Source organism: Mycetomoellerius zeteki, unplaced genomic scaffold, assembly GCF_001594055.1.
Source record: "Mycetomoellerius zeteki isolate Tzet28-1 unplaced genomic scaffold, Tzet1.0 scaffold163, whole genome shotgun sequence".
Classification (NCBI taxonomy): domain Eukaryota; kingdom Metazoa; phylum Arthropoda; class Insecta; order Hymenoptera; family Formicidae; genus Mycetomoellerius; species Mycetomoellerius zeteki.
The window spans coordinates 21353-34237 of NW_017256583.1; the positions used below are offsets into that span (position 1 = coordinate 21353).

At 36.0% G+C, this 12885-nt stretch overlaps 1 protein-coding gene across 1 annotated transcript in view; it reads right to left on the minus strand.

Annotated features, from left to right (window-relative positions):
* Positions 1–557: 557 nt before the first annotated feature.
* LOC108721181 (dipeptidase 1-like) overlaps positions 558–12885 on the minus strand; it is a 22475-nt gene continuing 10147 nt past the window's right edge. Inside the window, exons 3-4 of the mRNA XM_018445587.1 lie at positions 8454–8589; positions 558–1176 (exon numbers count right to left, since the gene is read on the minus strand). Coding sequence (XP_018301089.1) covers positions 1060–1176; positions 8454–8589 — 253 coding nt within the window. The 3' untranslated portion in view covers positions 558–1059. The remainder of the gene's footprint in view (positions 1177–8453; positions 8590–12885) is intronic.

Consider the following 12885-nt stretch of genomic DNA (forward strand, 5'->3'; position numbering starts at 1 on the left):
CTTTTGAATTATTTTGGATTTTTTTAGGAAAATATTACAACTTAAAGAGAGTGATTTTTTAAGGATTATAAAATAAAAGTAACATTGGACCATGTTTCTAAGAATATATTCTTTTGCCGATATTATTATTTGATTAACCTTTGGAGAACCGGAGACCCCTTTAGGGACTCGACAGTGGCGCCATCTTTTTCGCCACTCGATTCCATGACATTGACGAAAAAGTTCTAGCCCTTAAAAAAGTCGATCAAAAACATGCCGGTCCTCAGAAGGTTAATCAATAATTTTTTTCTTTGAAAAATACTTTTTTCCTTTTTTTTATAAAACTTAATTTTTAAAGTTGTGTCACTTTTGGAACAAGGGAATGATATAAAACTTGTATAATTGTTATCTTGTCATTACTATGCTTCTTTGTGAAGCAGATCAAGCGATAAAGGAGCTAAAAGACGGAAGTAAAACTTGCAAGTCCGATCTTATTTTATCTCTAGGAATAACTTAGCGACACGACTGCTCATTGTTAGTCTAACTACAATTTTTATTCGCGGCACTGTGCTCTTAGTCGCGGTACTGACGTTTCACTGACCGTCCTGATATTTTTCGCGAATACTCCTGGCTCCAAGATCCTCGGCGGAAATCGAGTTTATCTATCTACTTACGTACAAAGATGAGAATCGTGGGTAACAGCGAGAAGGATCGAAAGAGGTAAGACAGAGAGAGAGAGAGAGAGAGAGAGAGAGAGAGAGAGAGAGAGAGAGAGAGAGAAGAGAAAGAGAGAGAGAGAAAGAGAGGGAAGGGGAGAGAACGTGTGCATATCTGTATGTGCAGCGGATACCGTGTCGTCTAAGAGACGCGAGGGGTTTCGCAAACTTGGTGATAAAGTTGTAAAGGGTGAGTTTTACTCCCGCTGGGGCAGTGAACTTTTGCCTTCCGTTCCTCTCATCCTATTTCTCTCTCTGTCTCTCTCTTTTCTCTGTATACTTTATATCTCTCTGTTTCCGTTTCGATCACTCGACTCGTTTGCGAGTTACGTTTCGCAGCGTTCGCTGAGAGGATTCCGGCAGTTTAAGGCGTCATCGGACGCTTTATGTTGTAACGGCAGTAATCACGACCGATTATATCCTCCTGCGGGATCTCCTCCTCCAGTGGCTCCATACCTTCAGCGGCCAGGTTGTCGCGAATCTGCACACATAGAGAACGCTGCGATGTAGTAAATGTGATTTATTGACTATACTAAAGCATGGCTTATGATGATTTATACGTTTAGTCCTTTGATATGCGTTACCATAGTCGTCGACTTGTATCGAAGCGTTTGGCGCTCATGGAACAATACTACCAATCATGGCCTATAGCCGTCGATCACTCATTGTAATCCGCATACCTGTACGTCCATGAATCACAAGTCAATGAGCGATTCACGATGTAGCAATGCTCCTATAGATTTAAAAGGTTCTCGAAATGGTCAGACGTACGTAAGAAGATTAAATTGCTCGTATCAGTAAGCAGATCGATACATTTACAAAGTGTACTCATCGCGCATTTAAAAACAGAAGACAGGTCCTCATTTTTCTTCGGTGCATTCCGGTGGCTCGTGAAAAAAGCCGAAATAAATTTTGACGCTGTTTTTAAAACTCGCGCGGCGAGACGGAGAAAGAGAAGCGGCGAAGATGGAAGACCACGGCACTTCGTGAATGTTTTCAGGAAATATCGTGCCTGGTGATTGCCGTTGTAGGAAGCGAAATAAAAAGGTCGGAGCCCGCGTGCTTCCCAGGACGGCGTGGCGCGTCTATGAAAGGTAAAGACGAGCGCATACGGGAGGGTAAAAAGATCAGCGCCGGTGTGCGTATTTCACACGGGCATGCACGGGCGCCCATCAATTTTCGGTGAAGCCCATTAACCTCCCACGGGCTTTAGCCGAAAACGAAGCTTTCGACGGCTGACGAACGCGTCAGCGATGCTCGCGACATGCCGCCCCTTTTCCGCATGATGACGAAAAATCGCCGCGATGTACACGACGTGGATCAGAGATTGCTATTCCGAGACGAGATTAACGCATTTGTAGTCTGCTATATGGACAGCAATTTATGTGCGCCACCAACAAAGTGAGATGGTTGGTAAAAGAGTTGAAAAGAAATTTCATGCATGCACTGAATAAAAGTCTAATTGTAGTTAATAAAGTTTTGATAAAATAATTTCAGTTAAATGTTTGATAAATATAATCAAAATCATTCTGATGGAGATTTCATGCATTTTTTGAACAATTACTGGACAGTATACTAACTTTTGTCTAGTATCTAACTGACAATGAAGAACTATATACTTAAAATTCCAATCAAGATGTAACTATCTGCAGTTATTTCTCAGAAATGATGCGCAAATATATAAATAGATTTTCACTAATAATAATTTATTAATACTAACCAATAACTGGATAGATATTTACGCAAATTACACATATTTTTATCAGGAAAAGTGCTTTACAGCTACTAAATAAATCTACTAAGTTCTTATCCATTTTCTATATACAGTATTGTTACAACTAATGAGAATAAAGTAATACAGACAGTAACTGAATGTGTATCCAGGAAAAACTGCATATACATTTCTGTTAGAGTAACTCCTAATTTTATTATATACTAGAAAGTAAAAATCCTAATTTTATTTTCTAAATATTATTATTTATTTCTAATTATTATTATTAAACAGTTGGTTACTAATATTATTATCTATAATAATATTAATAACCAACTATTATCTAATATTATTATCTATAATAATATTAGAAACAAATATATATAATAATAATATATATATATGTCTCGGTAATCTAAAGGCTTAGGATGCTCGCACGGAATGCAAGAGATCCGAGTTCGACTCCCGGCCGAGGCATTCTTTTTCGCAATAAGTTTATTACAGTTTTTAAGTTGGGAAATTTGGGAGGATTATTAATATTTTAGATTTGATTGCATTGAAAGTCCGACAACCATATCGGCATGCAATTATAATTTCTGAAATTAATTCATTTAAAATGAATTTAGAATAGTTCAACATCTTAACATTCAGACCGTTAGTGGCGCTTCTTAGTTTAAAGTAATATTATTATATTTGATAATGTTTACTATATATTACACCGACACACTAAACAAAATACATTTTCTAGTTATAATATAATATAGTATGTTATATTAAAATACATTAAAATGTATATAAGAGGAAAATTGACAGAATTATTAATTGGCTCGTTGCCCTTCTTTTATTTATTGATTTATTCTAATTGAGCCATATTAACATTTATTTAGAATTATTAATAGCCTTTAAAACAGTTCAGGATAGCATTCTCTTAAGTGCTGTAGTATCCAATATTATTGAACATGTAGTATAATTTGAAGCCGAAGTAATACAAACCACAAAAAAATAATAATGTAGCTAAAAGTAATAATAATGTTGTTATAATTGTATGTAGCTCTAATATTGCCAGACCTTTCTTCAGTGTGCTTTGAAAAATTTTTCGTTATTTGCTATAATATTCATTATGCTTTCTACTCTCTTCTCTACTAATTATTTGAAATTCCGTTACTCTGATGAAAGTTAATAGGTTTGAGTAGATATACCTTCATTAATTAAATAGATACAAGGATTGAAGGTACGCTGTAGTAATACTCGAAGAGAAATGAAAGAAATGAATGTTTCATACAGAGGAAAGGTATAAAAAATGTCATTAAATTTGAGATCCTTCCTGCGCTTCTCCCATGGCGCTTCGAAAAGTAAAATTTTTTTATATCACGAAGAAGAAAAGAGTCTCCCTGATTTGTACTGAAATAATTTATCGATACAGCGTCGGGATGTAAAAAGCTTTTATTGACTTGGAAATGCTGGCCACGTTTTTTTTCCCACTCTTTGTAAAATTTATTTTGCTTTCATAAAGTAAGAAAACGATGTTCTCCGTTTGGGGTCGATCCCACCGGAATACATATTAGGATGGCGTGACGTAAATTTCACTCTCGCCCAAAATCCACCCCGCAGTTTTTCAATTAAACGAACGTCACAGGAAGACGGCGTTCTATCACAAATATTTACGTCATGCAAACGCAACTGTAATTTTTCGGTCATTGGTTATCTGTACTGCGAGAAACCAATATTCTGCGAAGGAAATAGAAGAGCATATATGACTATTAATTGTTAAAAAAATAAGAGAAATTTTCCTAAAATAATGTCTGTAAATTAAAAAATCATTGCAAAGCTTTAAATTTTTTCTCTTATTGATTGAAAAAGAAATATAGTTAAAAAAAACAGGCAAATTGTTGTAAACATTATTTAAGATGAAAATTGTTGAATTTTATTCGACTCATTTTTCCTTCTCTTCCTCTGTTTTATATATATTTTAATATATAACAATGGAGAAATGTTTTAGAAAAAATGGACATATCACGTGTTATGTTAGACGTTTATAAACGTCATTTTTGCTCAACACTCCGTGATGTAAATCCTGTGTACGTAAAGCTTCATTTTGCCGCCTCGCTGAATTTTCAATTAAACGAATACAGAGAGCGATGGCGGCGCGCATCTCCGGCTACGAGACAACGCAGAAAAGGAAATGAGAGGGCGATATAGGAGGACGTCGACAGTCTAATCAAATCCGCCTTTATTGTCGCTTTCATGCCTCGGGCATGTAACGTTACGGTACTTACGGTATAAACGCCAGCAATACGGACGTTTCACAGATATAATAGCCTTTTCTTCGTCAATCTTTCTATATATTCTGCTTTAAAATTGATACTTTTTTTATTTCGAAATTTTATTTCGAATCGTTCGCGTTCGAAGAAACTAGTGACTGAGAGATTAAAAGTTAATAGATGTTGAAGGATTTTCATCATAAATGCTCGAACTGTCTTGTTACAGTCCATATTTTCCTGAATTGGAGAGAGAACTGCACAAAGAGCTGAAAGCCGTGAATTTCTATTCCAAAAATTAAATATCGCGAAATGAAAATTATTCTTGAACTTTGACATTTAAGTTTAATACTTGTATATGAAAAATTAAATTAAATCTACCTTGATTTACTTGCAGAAAATATCTTCATGAACGAGAGCACGTTATATTGAATATGAGATATTAATGGATAAATCTGAAGGACTTTACAACGTGTCAACATCTCATTAAAATTCATATTATTGTTAAAATTGAATTACACAGAAAGCTATTTCTCAATTTCTCTTTTAAAAATTAAATGCCAAAAAAATTAAATTTCCTTGAAACTGATACATTTCAATATACAGGTATACTTATATGAAAAATTTCACGATATAATTGTAATATATAAACAAATTATATAATTATCATAATTTATATTTATATATATATAAAATATATATATTATAAATGTATATATTTAGTTACATGTATCTTGATCGCACTACATTTCGTATTTCTCGAAAATAGACACTTTGGTGGATGATAGTACATCACACTTGCCGATACATATTTTACGTGCTCTGATATTTACGAGACATAAAATTGTTTCGACGAGATAAAATGTGGATGAAATGAGGGTGGAATTTGGAAAAACTCTGTTGGATGTTTTCAGCAGAATGCAGTAGCGATCGATACGTAGCAAGCCAATAATGGTACGGTATGCGCGATGCTAATTGCATTATTGCGTGTGGCATGTTGATGACTGTTCATCAGTGGTTCCGCTAATGAAAGGGATTTGATAATAGGAAGGAAAAATCTTAAGAAGAAAGAGACCGAAATTCAATTCTGCTTTCTGTAAATTGAAAATGAATCCCCGCGATATAATATTCATGAGAAATTGTATCATTACGCTGAAATTGAATTACTTAATTATTTTGGAAAGGACATTATTTCAAATATAATATTAGTATAATTAAAACATTATGTTATATATTTCATATTACATTATTTTTATTATTATACTGTTTCTATTTCTGCTTTTATAAGCACCAATGACAAAGGTAAAGCCTTCGCTATGCGCACACTTTTATAAAAGAAAGGAAAATAACAGCATATGTGCGGTGTAAACCTCTTTCGCAACATTTTGAAATAAATTCCTTTCACGCACACAAAAGAGAAATATGTGGATCACAGTTATTACAATTTATCTTAAAGAACAAAGGGAAGAGTAAATGAAAAAGTCATCTTCGCTCGACATTAGCGTGTTTCAAAGTGGTACGGTGATTTACATAATGCAAGTGTGCACGACACTGATTGCATTACGCCCGAGGAATTTGCACGGTTGTTTCCGGACGGATCCTTACGGACGAGAGTTTGTCGGAGTCGCGGTCTTACGAAACAGTATCAAAGTTCCTTCGAATTCCGTTCCTTCTCGTGCGAGGAACAATAGCAGAATTGAATTTCAAGGTAACGTAATCGCCACCGTTTTGTTCGCCGTGCCGTACTGTAGGCACGACCATTATTTCAGCAATTACAACATTTCTCGCCTGCCTCGTATAACCCGATCCACCGCCAATGACGGTGGAGCGGAAAACGGCGATGAGATGAGTTGGAATTGCTCAAAGGATTTGCCCACCCTCGTCGACCTCATTGCGATGAGAAAAGCGTAGTGCAAATGTGCGTACGCGCGCGCGTGTGTGTGTATGTATGCGCGTCTCAGGTAAGAAGACACGCCGACTTCTCTGCGAATTTGCGTATCGAGAATTAATGGCAAGTTGTCGTCTTCTAGTCGGAAGAAATTGGATTCATAAGATTCGCGCGGAAATTCCATGCGACTCGAGCGCGCTACAAATTATCCTTGGTGTAGAAAGTCACACATTTTCATATTCCGATAATCAAATAATATTCTCTCCGCGGCCGGATCTGGAAAATTGCATCCGCCAAGTTAGATTGGAATAATTTAAAGCGCCGTGACAGGGGAGACGCGCTTACGAATAATACGCGTCCATTAGGCTTCCATTGTGCGTCTCGCAGCTTTCTCACGCGTCCCTTGAAGCCGCGGACGCGACATTTTTTTGCGACACGACGATAAATCATCGGAGAATTCAGAGGATAATTTTAATTCGCCAACATCCTAGCTGAAGCGATCGCTGTGTCTTTGTTCTTATACGGAAACTGACGCTCGGAGGATTGCCGTGTGAACGCAAAATTTACGCTTTCACGTGTAATTCACTGCGGCGCGTTACAATACAAATGTATGTATATACATGTACAAAAGTATATGTACTATACACATTCTTCTCTAAATATAATAAACAACTCCTGCTTCGGACGAATAACCCGCGGTTCCGTTGACCACGCTGCACCGCAATTAAATTATCACAGTAATTTCAACAACGGCCATCCTGAGCGTCCTCAAACATCCGGAACATCCGGCGCACATAATTTCTCACATCATTCCTGTCGGGGCGTGTACCACCGGGTAATATCCGGACTGAAACATTTTCAGGCGCGCTGGAATTCTCATAGGACGATCTGCATTCGACTGCACTCCGCGAAACTGGGCGTTTAACATTGAAATATACGAGACATTAATCGAGTGACCAAAGTGTAGAAGCCGAATCGAATTAGAGAGAGTTTAATTCAATTTCAGTTAAGCGGAGAATGAGATGAATTTTTAATGATACATTTCCATTAGGAAATATCGACACAATATTATAATCAGATAAACGAACATAAAGATCGTTTTTAATCCTTTAGGCATTGCAACTTTAATTTCTCAGTGACGTTGATATTCTCTTTCCCGTCATTATTTCGACAGGAAACTAAACAGTAAAAAGTTATTACTAGTTACTTTTTCTTTTTGTTAAGCGGAGAACAATTGCGATCCTCGTAACTTCATACGTAAACAAGCTTCGAGCGTTGAGTTTTAATTAACGTTGACGAGCGAAGGAAGGTTCCAGGTGCAACGACTCTCCCTGGAACGTCCGAGCTTATCTTTTATCAAGTGTACTTATATTACGAAACGTCAGTGTTGAACGATATGCTGAGCGATACCTCAGAGCCATTTAATACACACGCCGTATGTAGTCGTGGCTGTACGTCATAGGCGTGAATAAGATAGAGAGAAAGAGAGAAAGGAAACCGTTGGATGGGTTAGTGGATAGTGCCAGCTGGTTCTACGACTGGCAACACTCCAAGGGAACAAAAATCACGGTCCACCCAATCGGCTTCTCTCTCTCGTTCGACGATGCAACGCGCAGGCCGGATGCATGATTTGTGTGCTTTATTAAATCCGATATTGGTCGACTCGGCTAACCCGAACCAGGCCATCGGTTATTTCGTGGCAGAAACGAGAGCGCTTTTCTCCGATCTCTTCTCTCTCTCTCTCTCTCTCTCTCTCTCTCTCTCTTCCTCTATCCTTTTATCGATGCGACTTTTCCACTTTCGACACGCGTTCGCTCTTTTCATCAAGCGATGCGAGAAGTTGAATGTGAGGAGAAATGATCCTCTTCTCCTTTTTCCTTTACGACTAGAGAATAATTTACCTGTTCCACTGCCTTGAACACCCGTATAAGATTCAGACCAGCCAACTTCTGAATGTCTTTCTCCGACCATCCATGCGCTAGCAATTCCGCGAAGAGCTCCGGATACTTGCTGACGTCCTCCAGACCCGTTGGTGTCCTGAGACAAAGAATTTATGATGAGACTTTATTAAGATTCGCAGATGAAACCACGCGAGATGATCGATTAGAGATGTCGTAGAGATCGAGTTGCATCTTCTTTCCAGGTGTGTCAATTTGGAAAGCTCAGAATGTAGAAGATATTCAATTATGTAATTATAAAAAACAAAACGTGTAATTATATTACTTTAGCAATATTTACGGTGCTAACATTACGTTGGAAGAAACATTATTTTCAACATTTTTATTGAATCTATAAATTTTATATAGATAAACTAAAATATCTGATATATTATCTAATAAAATGGTTGAAAATGGTATTACACTCTATTTCCGATCTAATAGATTAATCATTACAGAACGATTTTGCTTAAGTATCTACAGATTTAGTTAGATACATTCTGAAAATAATTTTATTTGGACAATTAAATAAAATTATTACGTGATATGATGGTCAAGTTACTTAAAATTGTTTTAATTATTTTAATGGTTCGACAAAATTATTTTCAGATTTGTATCTAGCTAAATTTTTAAATATTTTAGTAAAACTATTCTTTTCGTGTATTAGTCTGATAAAAAAAATTCATTCTTCTTCTTGGAAATTCGTTTCTTTTCATAGAAAACGAAATTTTATCACGATAGTGAAGTGACAGTTGGCAACTTGTCAACAAGGTAACTTCGTCGCATCTGACAGAGTCACAAACAAGGATGAAAATAATTTTGTCTCCTTTCACACCATCTCCGAAAATATTGTTTTAAAACACTGCGCTCTCGCGCCGCGATAAATTTTCGTCGCCCCGTAAAAGTCGATATGGAAATAATGTCCGTCCCGTGAAGCGCCAGCTTGTGAACGTACGGTGTGCACCAAGGCCACAATTTACATGAATATTTCCGCTCGATAAGATAGGGCTTTAATGAAGCAGAAAGCATCGGGAGTTTAAATTAGAAAACTGCTTGAAACTTTTATGGGTCCAACCCCTGGAACTTCGCGTATCCTCGTATTACCGCAGTAATTTTACGTGCACGTGCAAATCTTCTATCTATTGCACCGCGTGAATTATATTTTCGTCCGCTTGAATTATTCAGTGTATATAGGTGATGCGATCGCATTGTAAAAAGCTTTCACATTATTTATGCATGCAAGAGACGCGAATTAAAAAGTTAATTAATATGTGCCTGTGTGAGATTAATGATGCAGTTTTTATTTACGATATTTCCGAAGAGGTGTCTCTTTCTCGAGATAACAGAGAGGATATTCGTCAGTGCACTGAAAGGAAAGCTATTTCGTATTTACACGAATTTGCTGAAGTCTAAAAATTTTGTAGCTAGACACAGATCTGAAAATTTTGTATCGACCATCAAAATAATTATGTAAGACACTTAAACTGGTTACTAGAGTGTTAAAACTTTCTGCTGCATTTTCATCAATATTTAAACGTTCTATAATATGATTATTTTGATTTAACAAAATTATTATCAGATATGTATCTACTAAAATTTTCAGCAAAACTGTTCTATTCGTGTATGACTATAATTGCATGATAATTATAGTTAAGAGTTTCATTTTTATAGTTTCTTCTTCTTCTTTTTCTTACGTTAGGTCTCTGGCCTATGTTACACCTCTCTCACATGCTTGTGGTACCTACGCATGCTGATTATTCAATTGCCACAAACATATGAGACCTATAGTTTTTATGCCGATTCCGAACGGCGGATTTTTCGAGAGGTGTTTCTGTGGGCAAGGATATTCTCGGGAGGTTACCGGCCTTTTCCGAGAGGAGACACGAGCGTAAATATTTTGGTTCTTATTGGGATCGAATCCAGAACCTCTGGCATGATAGACCAGAGCGCTGTCTGCCATGTCACGCTCGCGCTATTTTTATAGTTGTTATGTTAAAATGTTAGTAATAGTAATTATATTTAAATATAATTCTATTAGTATCAAAACATATACAGTATGTCCAATGGGAAAGTGTTGCAATTACTACATAATCATGCCATTTTTTAATGTATTTAGTTATTAAAAAAAAGGAAATTGTGAAAACACAGGAAAATTTGCAACTTTTAATGGATATAAATAAAATTTAACAAAATGTTTGTATATCAGTTTACTTTATTGATGAAAAATATGAAGTAATTAATTAAGTTAATAATTAATATTCAATACCGTAGACACGATCCAAAAACGGTATCAGATTTAATAGCAGCTATAAAAAGGATATCAGAAATATTAAAAACTACATGTTAGAAAAAATTTTTACGAGTTTTCCTTAAAAAATTGTGTTTTGTACAAATTTTAATAGTGCACACTTCGAAAATATTAATCTTTAAAATCAATCGTATATTTTTCATCAATAAAATAAACTATATTCGTATACGAACATTTTATTAAATTTTATTTATATTTATTAAAAATTGCAAATTTTTCTGTTTTCAATGCAATTTTTTTTCAATAACTGGATACATTTGAAAATGACGCAATTGATTAATTTCAACACCTTTCTATGGGACACTCTATATATAGTTGGCATCGAAAAAGACTTCAAATTATAGTCATGTAACGATGAATTATAGTCATTTTCAGTATCAATTATATATAATATATATAAATCTTTTGTATTATATAGAACTATGGAGCTTTTAATCACAATTATTTTACCATGCAATTTATAATTATAAATACGAAACACTTTTCTTTCAATGTGAGTTTTCATAAAAGGTGCTGGAAATAATCATGCAAACCACTCGTGTTTATTATTGATTAAATATCCACTTATTCAAATTTTTCCTCGTATTATCCCGGACATATTTCTCTAGCGAACAAATGTTTAGTTTGAATTATTTTGCGAAACGCATGGCCGCGGTTCTCTCACCGCGTTTCCCGATATGAAAATTATCTCTGCTTTCAACCGTTGTATTACGTTCTCGCTCATCTCTCCGACCGTTTCACCTAAAACAATTATTTGCAGACTATTGCAGCTGTAAAAATTAGACGTACATTCCGCACGTCAGAGGCGGAAGAGATGGAAGTGAATTCGCACGGAGAAGGTCAAAGTACAATAATGAGCTAGTCGGGAAGCAGTCACGGATAAATTACACGAGTTACTTCAGGCGGTTTATCCTTCATTACTTTAATTACCAGTACGCTGGGTGACTGCGGCGAACTTACTTTACCGCTGTGAGAGAGGTACGCCGAGAAAGCGGCCCCGCCTTCCCATCTTGTGCGATCTTCACTTATGAGCGGAGGGCGAAAATGCGCTACGAGACCAAAATTCGCTCGACCCGATTTAACCAGGGTTACCATAAAATCAAGGAAATTAGGGAATTGTCAGGGAAATTGAAGATGGTCAGGGAAATCATAGAAAAGTCAGAGAATTTTGTAAAATTTTCTGAAAAATTAAAATTCATAGCTTTAAAGAAGTTTAATACATCTTATCTGTATGCAGTTTTGAAATACTATCAACTTAACAATGAAAAATGCAAGCAGTGTTAGCAACATTAATAGTAATTTACATTGCTGTGTTAAATTGATCTTTCAATAAAATATTTAACAGTTTCTAAATCAGAACGAAAATGTAAAAAATCTTGAAAGTCAAGGAAGGTTACGAAATTTGTCTGAAAATCTAGGAAAAGTTATGGAATTTTAGGATGAGGAATTTGTGACAACCCTGTTAAAGCTAACGCAGAAAGTGTTGTACTTTGTGAAAAAGTTCTTTAAAACTACAGAAAAAGAAAGTTACGAATTTTTACATTTTTACAAATGAAAGCTATCATTCTAAAATTCAAAGATATCCACTTTTTTGTCTTTATAGCTTGATACGAAGCATCTTGTACGTCTATACGACACAAGCACTAAAGATTGTCTATCTGCGAATTATCTGAATTATAATTGCAGGAAGTCACCAATTAAAATTTCAGTTTTAGTGAAGAGGAGATGATATCTCCCGGTTCGTGATTCGAGAATAATGTTCGTCTACGTTTATGCAGGGTTACTGAAGCAGTCACGTTCCTTCATTTTCGCAATTGTCTACATTTTCGTTAATTTATCTACGGAATATTATTACGCGAACGAATGTAGTCGATATCTCTTTCGTGAAGATACATTAAATCGCGTTACTGATGGTGAACGGGGATAAGCCGGTAAAAGGGGTTACACAGAATTTCGATGTTTTCATTACGGGACGTCATAACGAGAGCTCGTAGAAGAGACCTGGTTACAACAACGCGAGGGTGACGGAGGCAAGGGAACGAGCTGTCGAAAGCTGCTCGACTGACAATGTCGGGCCAACAAGAGCGG